This window comes from Diorhabda carinulata, chromosome 4 (assembly GCF_026250575.1).
Source record: "Diorhabda carinulata isolate Delta chromosome 4, icDioCari1.1, whole genome shotgun sequence".
NCBI lineage: Eukaryota > Metazoa > Arthropoda > Insecta > Coleoptera > Chrysomelidae > Diorhabda > Diorhabda carinulata.
The window spans coordinates 15,463,556-15,479,764 of NC_079463.1; the positions used below are offsets into that span (position 1 = coordinate 15,463,556).

The 16,209-nt window shown below is 29.3% G+C and overlaps 2 protein-coding genes and 1 long non-coding RNA gene across 3 annotated transcripts; 2 read left to right on the forward strand and 1 right to left on the reverse strand.

Moving 5' to 3' along the window:
- Positions 1-1,550: 1,550 nt before the first annotated feature.
- Positions 1,551-3,382, forward strand: LOC130892578 (uncharacterized). The gene is made up of 2 exons (XR_009059059.1): positions 1,551-2,836; positions 3,257-3,382. It is a non-coding gene; the product is annotated as an uncharacterized LOC130892578 (long non-coding RNA).
- Positions 3,383-7,846: 4,464 nt separating this feature from the next.
- Positions 7,847-10,018, reverse strand: LOC130892389 (signal recognition particle 14 kDa protein). The gene is made up of 3 exons (XM_057797793.1): positions 9,695-10,018; positions 9,572-9,644; positions 7,847-8,184 (listed from the first exon to the last, which is right to left on the reverse strand). The coding sequence occupies exons 1-3, from the start codon at positions 9,716-9,718 to the stop codon at positions 7,958-7,960; spliced, it is 324 nt and encodes a 107-aa protein (XP_057653776.1). The 5' UTR covers positions 9,719-10,018; the 3' UTR covers positions 7,847-7,957.
- A 377-nt stretch (positions 10,019-10,395) lies between these two features.
- Positions 10,396-11,125, forward strand: LOC130892426 (40S ribosomal protein S28). Its single transcript, XM_057797848.1, has 2 exons — positions 10,396-10,682; positions 11,064-11,125. The coding sequence occupies exon 1, from the start codon at positions 10,475-10,477 to the stop codon at positions 10,670-10,672; it is 198 nt and encodes a 65-aa protein (XP_057653831.1). The 5' UTR covers positions 10,396-10,474; the 3' UTR covers positions 10,673-10,682; positions 11,064-11,125.
- Positions 11,126-16,209: the final 5,084 nt, after the last annotated feature.

Sequence of the window (16,209 nt, forward strand, 5' to 3'; positions counted from 1 at the left end):
TCGAATTTGTCTTGACCCAAAAGGATTAAATGAAGTAATTAAGAGAGAATTTTTTGAATTGCCAATAATTGAAGACCTGTTAGCTGAACTAGCAGGTGCCACAGTGTTTAGCATACTCGGTGCTAACATAGGCTTCTATCAGATACCATTGGATGATGAAAGCAGTAAATTGTGTACTTTCTCTAGTCGTTTGGAAAGGTGTGTTTTCAAAAGACTAGCATTTGGTATGTTCTGCAGCAGAAATTTTTTATAAAAATTCCAAACAAATCTTTGAAAACGCACCCGGAATTTTATGCTACATGGGTGATTCACATGATTTTAGGAAAGACCAAGAGTCCCATGATTTTAACTTAAGGTATATATTAAAAATAGCCCAAATGTTATTTAAGTGGAGTAAAGTTGAAGGACGCATAAGAACTAGAGTCAAAGTTGACAGTGAATTTGAGGCACATATTGACTTAATTGAAAAAATTCTTCCATTGTCTAATGATAAATTTGAAGTTTTTCAAGCTGAAACATTAAAAGATAAAATGTTAATCGATCTCTTGAAATTAGGGAAACAGGGTTGGCCTGATAATAAAGACGAACAAAATGATGAATTACGAAAGTATTGGGTTCACAGAGATTAGTAGTTTACTCGTGCTGTAAAGACAAGTACCAATTTCTTTAAGGAAAGAGATGTTTGACTTAATTCATTACAATCACTTGAGTAAAGTGTCAACTTACGGCAAAAGAGGCTTTCTTTTGGCCAAAAATTAATTCTGAGATAAAAGAATTTGTAAATAACGGTCAAACATGTGTAAATTTTGAAAACACAAACTCTAAGGAACCACTTATTTGTTTTAAGGTATCGGATAAGGTCTGGGACTGTCTAGGAATAGATGCCTATCAGTTTAATGGTAAAACCTATGGTGATGGTGATTGATTATTATTCAAAAGGATATCATTACTCAAATATTTCACTAAATTAAAATTTAAAACACCAAAAAACAAAAGTAGTAATATTATATATCAAGTGCCGTATACTAATTGTGACGCTGATATATATTATATATATATAAAGAGACCTAAAATCAAGAACGTTTCGCTCCTTCCCTGGGATCGTTTTCAAAAGAATAATTAAAATTATAGTTCTCATTTACAGAGGCCCCCGCTTACAGATGTAGAATTGGTTATTCCATTTTTAGAGCCGGAAATGTTAATAAAAATGCGTAATTTTGGTGTTATGATTTTAATGTAGGTATGAATATACATACATAATGTATTGCTTCGCAAAAAAAACAATACGGTATTTTATTTTTCTTAACTAAAAACTCGTTTTTAAAAAATATATTTATTAAAGCAATTACAAGTTTATTGGTTGAGATCTGAACAGAGAATGAATTATATAAAATAAATTTACAAGAAATAAAATTTATCTACAAATGTTGCTTAATAAGAATTTCTGAGAATGTATAATATTTCTGCTGCGCTTTTAAGTTTTTTTAATAAGCCGCTTATGTAACTACAGTAAATTTTATCACTTAAAGTAATCAGTTATATTTGTTTGTACTTGATTGCTACTTGCTGAAACCTGTTTCTCGATAGAATAAATTTGATCAAAAATATTAGAATTATCAATATTTGATATTATAAATACTTGTATAAACTTTCTAAAGCTTTCATTGCCTCGCGGTATCCGGTCCCGCTCGTCCCCTTCCTTCAGTATGATACCATTGTGTAAAGAATAGGATAGTAGGTTAACTTTATGAGGATATCATTTGACGAGGAGGACGTCACCAATAGATCGCAGTGGAGAGTTGGCGTTCACAGCACATCTTTTCTTATTGTACGTCGTAGCTTGAATTACGTGTTTTCTTAGCTTTGGTTGCCGAATTACCACAATAACAGATGGCGCCAAAATTATTTAATTTTGGCGCCATTTAATTATTCTTTATACAATGATGATACTGATGTTACATATACAAAATACATATTTAGTAAATAATCCTAATAGTTTTCAATAATAATTCTAACGTAACAAGTATTATTTTGATTAATTGTAAACAATAATGGCTAAAATAAACGGACATAGTAAATACTCTTTTTGTATATCGTTTCATAGAAACGATGCTTGTAGAACGCCTTTTGTCTTTGTAACTGTAACACTTATCATTTGAGTTCACATGGAACAAAGGAATGTGAATATTATTGTTATTTATGGAGATTCAGTTATTCATGGTGAAGAAACATATTTTACTCAATGGGAACAATTATCATCGTTTAATGAAATCGATACGATAGCTACAATTCAAATATAATTTAATTTGAATTATAATCGAATTCTTTATATTCAATATCAAGAAGTTGTCTTTAATTTCCATGGGCTATATACATAATATTTTTTTCAATTTTTGCAACTAAGTTCAAATTTAGATGCCACCAGTTTGACGTACAAATTAGAAAATGGGAATTTTTCTTTGTTCGTATAATAAAAAGAATTGAAAAATGCGATAAGGGCAAACCAGAAATTGGAAGAAATCAACGGAGACCCAAGAAAAGAAATTGTGATGATAAATACCGAGAAAAGGGGATTACAATCTACATGCTATTAAAGAGCAGGTAACTCATTTCAAAAATAAATCTAAGGAAGGTGATGTGTTGTCAAGTGAAATTCTCAAATTGAGGAATAAGATAACAGACTTTGAAAATATACAGGTGATTATAAACGGATGTAGAGATCAAGTAAATTATATTTTGAGGGAAGAACACAATATTGAGTCTTTGGCCTTGTTAACTGAAAGAAAAGCCAAACATCTAGATTACAGCTTGTTGAGTGTCAGAATGCGGACTTGAGGTAAGTTAATACTTTTGTGTTAATTTCAATAGGAATTAACTTTTCATGTTAGAGATTTTGAAGTTGAAAGGAATGGGCATTTTTTTAAAATGAATGTTTTTTACAGAAAAAGGACTGTATTTTATTATTCTAGTGTTTTTTGCATCAATTATTTAGTTTTCCAACTATTATCAAAAAAGATTTTTTCAAGAATTCAAAATTAGGAAATCATATATATTTTCACAATAATGATTTTAAAACCCTCTTGAACACATTTTTGATACATCAGTGCTCTTATTTTTCAATGGGTAATATTCAATTTTCATTATGAAAAATGCGTTGGGTAAAGTTTTGATTTTAAATTCTTTCATTTATTTATAAATTGAGAATCATCTCTTGATTTCTTCTTTCTTAATTTTATATTTTTTGTGTGATTTTTAGTATTCAATCATTAAATTGAATAAAAATATTACGGCCGATAAGCAGAAAGTGCTACTTCTGAGAAAGCTCACAACGGTTCGGGGGTATGGCACAGAGGATATCCAGACTCCCAAGGGAAAAACAAAATGTAGTGAAGAGGATGAAGAAATTTTCGTTATCAACTGCTAAATTTAAAAAGTTCGTCCAGCAGATCTAATAATGCATAATCAAGTAAAAATATAACAATTTTCACTGTTCTTATTTAATTATGTATAAATTAAAGTGAAGTTCACAATTCCTTATCGAATCCAAATAAACACCAAATATTTCTGTCTTATAAAAGTTTTATTAAAAGTTACTTTCTTAAAGTAACAGTTGACAAGACCAAAGGCTCAATACTGTGTTCTTCCCTCAAAATATCATTTACTTGATCTCTAGATCCGTTTATATTCTCAATGTCTGTTATCTTATTCCTCAATTTGAGAATTTCATTTAACAATACATCAACTTCCTTAGATTTATTTTTGAAATGAGTTACCTGCTCTTTAATAGCATATATAATGGATTGTAATCCCCTTTTCTCGGTATTTATCATTACAATTTCTTTTCTTGGGGCTCCGTTGATTTCTTCCAATTTCTGGTTTGCTCTTATCGCATTTTTCAATTCTTTTTCTTATACAAACAAAGAAAAACTCGCATTTTCTAATTTGTACGTCAAACTGGTGGCATCTAAATTTGAACTTTTGTTGTGAAAATTGAAAACACTTTTTGTGTAAAAACATAAAAAACTCGATTAGAATTCAAATTAAATTGTAACATTCCTATTGAATTGAATAATATTGATAATGGAAAATGTGTTTGCATTGTGTAAAATAAATTTGAATTTAAATTGAGAAACTAAATCCTATCATCCTTTTAGTCTATCTTCTTTTCTTTTTGAAAACTATGAAGAAATTAATGATTCCTGCATTGTAACGGAACTAACGACCCTCTACATAGTAATTAATTCGCATACCAAAATGGTAAGCTGTCCCTGTCCTGAATAGTCAAACCAAGAAACTGAGAAAATCTGTAGAGTATAAAGAGATGTGCTTTATTGATATTCACTGGATCTTATTTCACACATGTTTGTGAGGTAAATGTACGGCCTTTAAGCAATAAACAAAAACTTATCGCCCGGAATGTTTGTTGTATAATAGCGGTAATTTCTGCTTTACCATAGGCGTGAATAACAAATTTGATAACCCGTAGTAGCTTTTTAAAAATATTTATTATTACTTTTGATAGTAAATATGAAAATAATTACAATAAAAATATATGTTACTGAACTCAAACCGAGTTTAAGACTGACTTTTATATTATTGCTCTTGAGAACACCGGCGATTTTGCTGGAGTTTCTGTAAAGGCTGCTTATGTTATGTTACGACATAATATATAAAAATTATTCTCTAGCAAATAATGTAAAAAATGAACAAAATTTGGAAAAAAATTATTGTCTTGTAAATATATATATATATATATATATATATATATATATATATATATATATATATATATATATATATATATATATATATATATATAAATTTTTTATTGGAAACGTGGCAAGGAAACACCAAAGTGGACTAAATTTAATATATTTTCCGAGCTTTCCAATACTTAATACTTACCAATAATTAAAAGTTAATTAAAATTCCTATAGTAGCCAGAATCAATATTTCTACCAACGTCAATTTGAATATTGAATTTTGAATCCTATGAATTTAAAATGTTCTACAAGAATTAATACAATTCAAAACCACCGAAAATCTTAATTAATTATTGTAGTGAAATTTTATTATTATACATATTTCTTATATTGTATCTTATATTATATTAAAGTTAGTCCACTTTGGTGTTTCATTGCCACGTTCCCAATATATATATATATATATACATATATATAAATCTTTTTAATATAGATTTAATGTTCTCATGCCTTTCGATATGTTGTTTCTGCTTCTAAATGTTCTTGATTTTAGGTCTCTTCTGTTAAAATCAGTTTTTTTTTAATAATTTTTGAAAGATACAACGTGACGTTTCGACTTCTATTTAAGTCTCTATAATATAAAGACTATAAAACTAATTTTATAACAGAAGAGACCTAAAATCATGAACATTTAGAAGCAATAATGTGTTAAGAGATTGATGAAAAAAATTTATTTTGTTCCTGATTTTAGGTCTCTTCTGTTTCAAAATGAAATGTTTTTATTAATTTTTAAAAGATAGATCAAAATTGTCGTTTCGACTAATTTTAAGGCTTTATCAATTTATTCCTATCTTTTCAAAATTAATGAAAAAAACTAATTTTGAAACAGAAGAGACATAAAATACTAGTTACAATTCCAATAGACTAAAAGTTTATAAGTTTATTATTACTATAAATAACTAAGCGATCAAATCGACAGTCTAAACAGGTAACAGCTCCCCCTTTAGAAGGAAAGTTCTCCTGGAAGCTGGATTCCATCTTCTGAAGAATTGCTTCTTCTTTGGTATCCAAATATTGGTTGTTACTATCATTGTATAAATAGTACAAATACTTGAAATGTGAATATTATTATTTTCCGTGAATACTGTTGTTAATAAGTGGTTTAGAATATCTTTGATTTTTAAATTTTTCAATTCAATCTTGATTTGTGAAACTTGTAGGTAATTAAATTTCAATTCGTTTACCACAAAAGTCTGTAAGAATGTCTTCGGCTGAAATATTAACTCCTGGTTTCTGAACTTTATTTTACATGCTGAATTTTCTATTAAATAAATTCCTCTGAGGGTTTTTACTTCAGTTTCTTATAGAAATTTTACAATTAATTTTTCTTCTAATGGAAATATTGCCAAAAATTCTTTGATTTCTGGAATAATTTTAATATGATTTTTGCTTATTTTAATTTTAGTATAAAGACAATTAGATGAATTTCCATTTAACAAAATATTTTCTTCGCAACCATAATGATTGTTGTGTTGTCAGGTCAATGAAAAATGTTGCCGTGAGTGCAAATCCCATTTAGAGGTTTTCTCAATTTGTTTGATTTTAATAAATATTTCACGTCAGATATTAAAGTTACGCATTCCTATTCAACTTCTATAGCAATGGATAACATATAAATAAATAAAATAAGTATAATAATTAATAGATATCGACAAAAATATTTTATTTGATTATTTTCTACTTTACAAACTACGGATTGTTTCAGAATCTCAAATATTATTTTATTTCACTTCGAATGGCAATTCGGCTTGATAGAAGAAATGCATATATATATATAGTTTAATTTCTTAGACCTTTGATATGTTTATGGCTCTAAATGTTCTTCATTTTAGGTCTCTTCTGTTTCAAAAAATCAATTTTTTATCAATCTTTTAAAATTTATTAAAAAAAACTAATTTTAAAACAGAAGAAACCTAAAATTAAGAACATTTAGAAGTATTAGTATAACAAAATGTCTAAGAAATAAGAAATTAAAGAAGTTTATATATAAAGGAAAAGCTCGTTCCAATATTCAGGGGCAGCAGTAGTGGCATCTAGGAAATACTTTTTTAACAGGAATATTTCTAACACTTATTAAAAACAATTCATTAATATCGACTGAGGTAAAGTGAGACTAAGCAAACAAATCTATATGTTCAAACACTTAGAAACCAAATACTCAACAATTTCCAACCAAACCACAGGGCTTCTTGCACAACTTAGTTGATGTTAGAATACGTTGTTGCCGTATGAAGTTTTGTGTATGCATTATTTGGTTGTGTGAGGTTATGTTAAATTTTAATATATTACTTACAATAAATTATAATGACTTTATATACAATGTAAATGTAGTTATGATATATGGACTAAACATATAAATCTACATTGAAGAAAATTCTTGGAAATATCTAGTAAACTAATGTTCTTCATACAGCATTCCGCTCACAGGATGAGTTTTTTTCTGATTCGAAGAAACTTTTGAATTCATATATTTCCAATGTCAACTGTCAAACAAGAATAATTGGTACCATCCGGCCACCTATGTTACGGAGTAATTTCCCTAATGTATACTTTTATCAATTTTTTTAAGAATAAATAATGTGAATACAAGGCGAAACAGACAAAATAGTGTAAAATACTCGTAACACAAAGCTAATCTATTCGTTCCTTCCTGTTACTAGTATTTTAATATACTATTAGTTTTATTAGGCTCTCTTGAATTGAACATAATTGTTGGTAAGGTATTATTAAAGAAAAATATGCTAACTACAGTATGGTAAATGATTCCTAGTTCAAAGTAGTCGCTATTACAATGAAAGCAGCATCTTTTAAGCTACTTTAACATAAAAATAGTCATTATCGTCACCTAAGATCGATTTCAGTAGCAAATAGTCACCTTTTAGTTGTCAATAGGAAATGGGCGATGTACTTTGACCATCCAATTTTGATGAAAGTTGAAGAAATTTCTTTAATTGAAATATTTATAATTTCCTATAAAAGACAGGAAGGAATATTGTAGTTGAGTATGTGATAGTAATAATAAGATGTACTGGTATTAATAATAGAATATTAATTATATATCTCTCAATACAGAAAAATCTCAGTTAAATTTATATTTTTATTAGAAAGAATTTCAAATATATGATATGAATTAAATAAAAAAAATGCATCATTGCATTAAATTTTTGTATATTGTAATAGATAATAAAAACTTGTTACTCCGCTTTTGTTTTGGTTTTTGTTTTTTTCAATTTTTTCAATCCATCCAAATTACCCTTTAGTAAATTGCTGTATGCAACTTGGAATTTATTCACGTCTTTTTGGTGGATTACTGTTGCTATTTTTTTAGATCTTGATTTGGCTCTAACTAAGCACATATTTTCTTGTGGTTCTGGTAGAGGTGGTCTTCCAGCTCTTGGAATAGGTCGATTTCTACCATCATCTGTAACAATAGTTCAAATTATGTATATTAGGGAAGAAATTACTATTGATATTTATTAAGTCAATTATCACAAATTACTGTAAATCTGATAAATCTTTAATTGGCAAACTTTTGTTTATAACACTTTAAACACTACTAGTTATTCAATAATTTTAATTTTTTATTTACAAAAATGAAAATTATCATCCAAATTATAAAACCCACCACAGTGTACAAATATTAAGATAACTGCACTATTAGGAGCCCAATCTCTCAACTAATCTACTTAGAAACACTTGTATCTCCAAAATTATCCTAGATGACTGGAATGTTTAATGTAAACCTTATATCTCCGGTGAATCCAACAACCATAAAAGGCATAAAATTAAAATCAATGATGGCGACAACAACAAGCAAAAAAAAATAGAAAGGAAGGCCCAACGTGGAAAGGAAAAAAGAAGGAAAATTGCAATATACTAGAAGTTCATTAAGTTTTCAAACTAGGATGCAAATGCAAAATCCCCCAAATTAAGTTTCGGTTAGTTTCTGATCTATAAGCCGCAAAAAATAATATGTAGTTAATAGTCTTCTAATTAGATGAACTTTGTAATAGATGGATAATTTTTCATTTTTATGGCCTTTGGTTCAGAATCGTGAAATATGTACAAAAACACATGTTTTGGCAGTAAAATTATGCAGCCTATTATGCCATTATATGTCTCCTCTATTGATATTTTTTCGTAAAAGTTCAGATTTACTTTATAAAAAATATTTGTGGTAGAAATCCTTGAATAACCTCACATGGGCAATAAAGTTGAAGCTATCAAAGAGGATCGGTATTTTTACACTCAGTAGATACAGATCACCATTGAATCCAAATGGTAAAATATATAATATTTATTGATCAATGGATTCAATTACCTCAAAGAAAAGAATAAAATCACAACAGTGCCTTTCAATGATTTTCCTTCACATCAGGCTAAAAATTAAAAAGACAAAAATTTGTATATCTGCCAGTTTTAACACAACCATTAGACTCTGATAATCATTTGTAATATACCTTATCGATAAATTTTCTTCTAATTATAAGTTTTTAAATGTTCTGTAATGTTTAATTTGTTTACTTTACAAAATCAAATTTTAAGTGAGGTCATATTTATCTCTGTTAATTTAATTAAAATTTTAATTCCAGTTACTTTACTTTTTGAACAGTTAATACCTCATATCTCCGGTAAATTAAATACCAATAATAACCTTAAATTGTGTTTTTACTAGAGTACTATAAAACTATTCCTCAGGAAATAAAATTCTACAAACTATTTATATTAATTTTATACTTCTCTGTAAAAAAAAAACAAGTTCTGGAGTTATAAGGTTTTCCAATTAAAAGTGACGATATTATACTTACATCTTTTGAATGTTATGGTCACTGAGCCATCCAATCTGCATTTTTGAAATAATTTAGTTAACTCCAACAAAAACTGAAATAAATTGATATAAAAAGGAAATATTGAAAATTTTCTGAACTTACCGCATCATTTTCTAATAATACCATTATATAAAAAACTAAGAAAGAACCGCAATTAACTGAACCACGACATGTAAAATAACACAGTATTGAGCATATGGATTTGACAAGTATATTCTTCGTTTACTACAATCGACTACTAATTATTCATCGATTTAGTTCTCATTCATGTTACTTTCGAATATAGTCAATCACATAGAGCATACACCTTAGAGTAAATAAATCCCTAAATAGCCTCAATTCTACAGTTCGTGTTTAATGCGCAATTTTGAAGCTTATGAAACCCAATCATTTATCCAGTAGTTGAGGGGCATAAGGAAAACGTGACTGTATTTGACGCACAGACCTCAAAAACGGGAATTTGAAACATGCGTGTGAAGTTTTGCGCACCTATATGCTCGATTAGGTGCTCAAATTGTGCAATTGGAAAGCATAGTAATACTATGTCTATGGTTCCAAAATTTATTCAAAGCATGTTTGCTCGTCTAGAACTACTACTGAACAAATTCAATTTTTTACTGGAATATAGAACTTTTTGTTGATTACTTGAACTTTATACTGTTGGAACGTAAATTTCATATCACGCATAACAAATAAGTTATCACAGACAGTCTGTTGCAACAAACCTAAATACATTGATAGAATCAAATGTTGACAGCAATGATTAGTTAGTACATTCATATTTTAGAATTGGTAGACATGCTTTAATAATGTGGTAGGATTGATTTGATTTCTTTCCTTCTTAACGTAGCCCGACTGGTTGCACGTGTTATTATTTAAAAAATGGATAAACCTGTAGTTCTTGCTCGTGTTATTAAAGTTCTGGGTAGAACTGGATCCCAGGGACAATGTACGCAAGTGAAAGTAGAATTCCTTGGGGAACAAAATCGACAGATTATCAGGAACGTGAAAGGACCTGTAAGGGAAGGAGACATTCTTACATTGTTGGAATCTGAACGTGAAGCTAGAAGATTAAGATAATTAGGAAAAGGTAATACTGAATCTCATATTTAAAATTTACTGTTCATACAAAATTCAGAAGTTATTCTTAGCAAACAGTTTTTATGTAGTAGTATTATAACTAAATAACTTAGCAGATTCATAGTGCAATTGCAGTTTTCTGGTTAGGATTGAAATTTGGTATTATTTACTATAGTTTTATCTTTCACTGCACATAAATTTCGATTAATTCTTCATAAATTGTATAAATTTCCATGTATGTATGGGTATATCTAAGTTGCTTTTCCAATTTTACATTGTTTCAAAAGAATTGCATAAGTAAATTATAGCTAGATAATTATATTAATTTTATGAATAACCTGATTTCAATAGTGCAAATTAATTATACTAATTTCTTTCGTTTTTGTTACAGCAATCAGCATGCTTCTCAGACTAATATTTTGATTTTTTATGTAATATAAGTACTACAAAACATCAACGTCTTTTTTTATTTTTGATCAAACCTTTTTTCAAACTGATTTGATGTTGTGAAAATTGTTGCACCCTCATATTAAGTATAATATTAAAAATTCAAATGTTTTGATGACATTGAAGAAAGGAAAATATATTTTTTTGTTATCAAACATTTTTTACAAATTGACTTGTTGACACATACAGCAATATAGAAGCACTAAGTTTTTATACAAATCCATAAAAATATATTATAATTTTATCAGAACTTTTCTTGGTTATCAATACTAGTAGACCGGACCAAAACCTCTCAAAATGATGAAATGTGAAGTGAAAAGAATATAATGAAGATGAAAGTAAAAATAATTAATGAATGATATTAAGTCTGAAAGTGCAAGTAAGTGAATTTTAAAGGGTAAAAAATGGTTTATCTCAATTTATGTGAAAATTTTGAAAATCTGTTTTCAAATATACTGTTATTTATTTGATTTGAAATATTTATTTATTATTTTGATTTAATATCAACAAATGACCCTAATTTTCAACTGAAATTTTTGATCTTAGAAATCTCTACTTTGGTGATAGTGAAATAACAAATATACATTACTATAGTACATGTTCTTTTAAAATATAATCTTTAGATGCATATTGAAATTTTACACTTGAAATATTTGAAAAATATGAGCTTCCATGTTACATAGGTAAGTAAAGTATAAAATTTTAATAAATAGCCAAACATTTTTTTATTGAAAATAAGTTTTGTTTAAATTTTGCAAACATTTAAAATAATAATATTTTTTCACACCATCGGAAAGTAGAAATTTCAATAAAAAAAAGCCCACCGACTATTGAAAAAGCTCATATTTTAACGCGAGAATTGGGGTGGTTTTTCAATAAAAAATCAAATAAATTACAGTGTATTTGAGAGATACAAAGATAAGTTTCCACCAAATTCCATGACGAAAAAAGTTTTTTATAAAAGATAAAAAACTTGATTATTTCAAGTTTTCACATAAGTTGTGAGGTTATCTGAAAAAAGTCTGGATACAAAAATTGTGAATCTTTTTATTATCAACAACTTTTTTCCATAGGACTTGTAGTTTTCCCAGAGATCGAGATAAACTATTAAGCAAATGTAAAATAGCAATTTCTTGAGAGTTGAGTTGTTAGGAATATTCACATATTTTTTCATGTTCACATTCGCAAAATTTCTGGAAATGTTTCGCCTATGTAAATAAAGGAGGAAAAAACAATTTGAAGATAACAGGTTATAAAATCAAAATCCATCCATTTTTGTCCACTTTATAGTTTGTTATACGAAACAAAGAAAAACAATACGATCGATTTTGATACTTATATTTTAAAGAATGTATATAAAAAAACTTTGTAATAATAAAACTAGTCTGTAATTGTCAAATTTTAATTTTTGATTTATCTATGTAACTCCCTTTTGCTTTTATTATTTCGGTTGCACAATTTTGAAATTCGACAAAAACCTCAATTTTGCATGATCACTCCATAAAGCTCCCTCCCACTCTCCATGCGTTCAATTTTAGTGTTCTTTAACCGACTGCAAAATCTTAATTTTATTTTGACGCCTTTCTTCACTGCCACATTTCAAAAAGACCAGCTTCTCTCAATCTCCTTTTTATTGTAGAAGTACTCAAAGGTAAACTCTAGATTCATCGATCTAAGCTGCTATCCTTGGCTCGGAGTCGTCGATCACGTTTACTACTACATACTATACAATACGTTTATCTTCGGCGATTGTCGTTTTTGGATGCTGTCTTGAACATTTTTTTTCGCCAAACCTGGTGGATGCTTTTTTTTAAATGTCTCATACCTCAATTTACTATACAGCAAAACACAGGGATCTTTTGACGTCAGAAACTCATGTAGAGTTGGATTTGAATAGAAAATAAGAGTTATTTAAGAAATATTTAAGGCTTATCAGTATAAACTCACATTTGGCATCACATGGCTGCATTCAACCAATAGCAAAACTAATTATTACTTGTTATATGATTTGCTGTTTTTTTACCAATTATTTCGGGCCTTAATTTTAAAGGGTACTGGAAGCAGCAGTGGCCGCTTTGTATCTGATCATCCCGAAAATTAAAAATCGTTAAAGGGTTAAAAATATGGGACGATATTGTATTATTTTTTCACATGTTTACTTTGTAGTCTCACGTTATTTTAGGTATTATAAAATGTCCAAACTTGATTAAGGATTATATTCGTAAAATTAAATAAAAAGTCAAATTAGTTCTTAAAAGAACTGATTTTAAAAATAAATACACGTTCAATCCAAAAATTCGCTAAAATCAACACAGAAAAAGATCACGTCAAATTCAACTTTTATAGTACATTCCACTAAGCAATCACGACCACAATCTTTCTCGTTCCACTTAGTCCCGAGCGTTATAATCGTAAACCTAAATGGGATTGATTATGAAGCGTTTTCAGCGTTGGAAAAAATAATAAAATATGGAAATCGGCAAAAATAGATTAAAAGCTTTAAGAGGTTATGGTAGAATTTGTAACTGTTTGAATTTTTTAAGTGGAGAGTTTAACTAATTTACATTAGATTAAAATCAAAATAATTTCTGCGGCGATAGCAAGATATTTGATGATGAGTCACAAAAACGCTTCTAAACTTCTTATATAATATTCATTACTGCATCCAATAATGAGACAGATTTTCATGGTTGCAATTTTTGTAGCTTTGAGGTTTAAAAATTCCGCTAGTTATTTTAACCCTCATTTCGACCCACCTCATAACATGACGTCATTGGTGACGTTATAGCTTCGGTCACAATGATAGTAGTCGCTTGTGGAACGCCCAAAAGAGCTTTTAAGACGCTGTGAACGCTTAGTGGAATGCACCATTAGTACTGTCAATTATTCACGTTACGTCAATCAAATCATTGATTACTACTACCAATTTAAAGAAACTATCACGTATGCTTTGTAGTTGCTGTGGTAAAGAAGAAAATCGATGTTATGTTTCATTTCTATTATGAATGATATTTTGATAAATCGTACATTGAGTCTGTTGAAAGTATTACATTTAAAATTGTACGCCGAAATATCGTTATGCGGAGAGCGCATGATCTCTTATACCTATGTATGGAAGAGCTCATGCACACGACTTCTACCTTAACAACTCAGTTCTATGTATGGTGCTGTGCTGAACAAATGTATATTTTATTATTATTATCAACTGGCAATGAAGCCTTCTATTATAAGTGATTGCGTGATTACCCATGTACCTTAACATTGTCACGTGATAGAAGACCTCCACCGTTTCTACCTTATTTACCTACGCTAAGTACAACAATGCACAGCCGAACAAAAAACTAACAAAGCCACGCACGTTCTATAAAGCCACCTTGTCAGGAGAATATTTTGCTCTTCTTGATGTAGCAAACATTTAAGGCCTTTCGTAGTAAAACTGGAATTAATGAGATCTAAAAACCGACATACATAAAGCAAATAAATCTGCAGACCAAAGCTTACGGCAAAAGCATTTGCATACCGCCACGGCGGCTATTTTTATATGGGTTTCAACTCATTTTGACAATTCTTTAGATTCTCTAATATCGTTATTTTCACCAATAATTGGTGCCATATTTTCTTTTATAGGGTTTTTTGCCACATGTCTGTTGCAAGCTATGTTGTGAACCACAGCTCAAGCAATGTTTCGTGTTATTGTTTCTTATATATTTGTATTTTTTATTATTAAGATTTAACTGGAATCAGTGGTGGATTAAGACCTTTCGGGGCCCGGAGCTAAAATAACGTTGGGGCCCCTTTAAGGCGGCGGATTTTAGGAAAAAAGAACATTCGAGTTCTTATTGTAGAGGAAATTTTTGGTTAATTAAATTCACTTCAATAAAAAATAAAAATTTATTTATACGTTAAGAATACAAAGAATCGTATATTAATCAAATATTTTTTTCATCGAAGTTAATCAATCAAAGTAACTCGTTTTCGATTGTAAGAAGAGACAATGCAGATAGTCTTTCGTCGCCCATAGTAGATCTATGCAAATCTTTTATTCTTTTAAATACTGACTGTCTACAAAAGAAAGACAAAGCAACCATATTCAAAGCATCAGCTATAGTGTCGAACTATGCCAACATATGCACGACTGAAACCCTAGCAATTGTTGTGGCTATCAAGAGTAGTATTGAACAGAAAATACCTAATGTTTTAATTCCAGCGAATTCGAATAGCGCAATACAAAAAATAAAAAGATTTGGACTAGATAGCAGCACAGAATTCTTAATAGTTAATAACAAGACAACATCTATGGGAAGCCAAGCAAATGGGAATAGAAGTTGGATTGGCTTGGAAACCTAGCTACACGGGGATTCACGGCAATGAAGAAGCAGATAAAAATGCGAAGCAAATTCTTAATGAAAACAATATTAATTTTTGAGAAACTGACTACAAAGATTTATTACCTTTCATCAAAAATGAAATAAGGGATCTGTGAAATGAGGAATGGGCAGCTGTCAAGATGTTCAAATAGAAAGGGGAAATCAATCAAAAATCGTGGTTTTGTTAAGTGAATTTGGATAGTGTCTGAATCACCATGATGTGTGGAATGAGGTTGAGTAATTGTGGAACTCAAGAGCATCTTTATAGAATTGGAGTGGTTGACTCGCTTCGGTGCATGTGCGGGAAAATAGGGAGTTTGACACAAACAAACAGCATTGGAAGTGACATTAGAAATAGATTTTATTTTAGTATGCTTAATTGCTTGCTTAGTGGCAGCTCAGTTTTAATATTTGCTTTTTTAAAGAAAACAAACTGTTAAATTTGATAATTTCACATGGCTGGAGTGATGACTATGAGTCAGGCACAATAAGGGCGCGATTTCATGAAGGCAACTAGCAACCGACAACCAGCAACCGTAATCAAAAGTGATGAAAGCCTGTAAGTGCGTTTGAAACTGTTGACATACAAGAGCAGTGCTGTTATGTTAAAATAGCGTCTATTCCAAAGAAATGTGATTGATGTATTCTCTCTTCATGGAATCTCTCCCATAAGCCAGCAACGTGCGACAACACCTGGTGATTTGTCGCCGCAGATGGAATAAT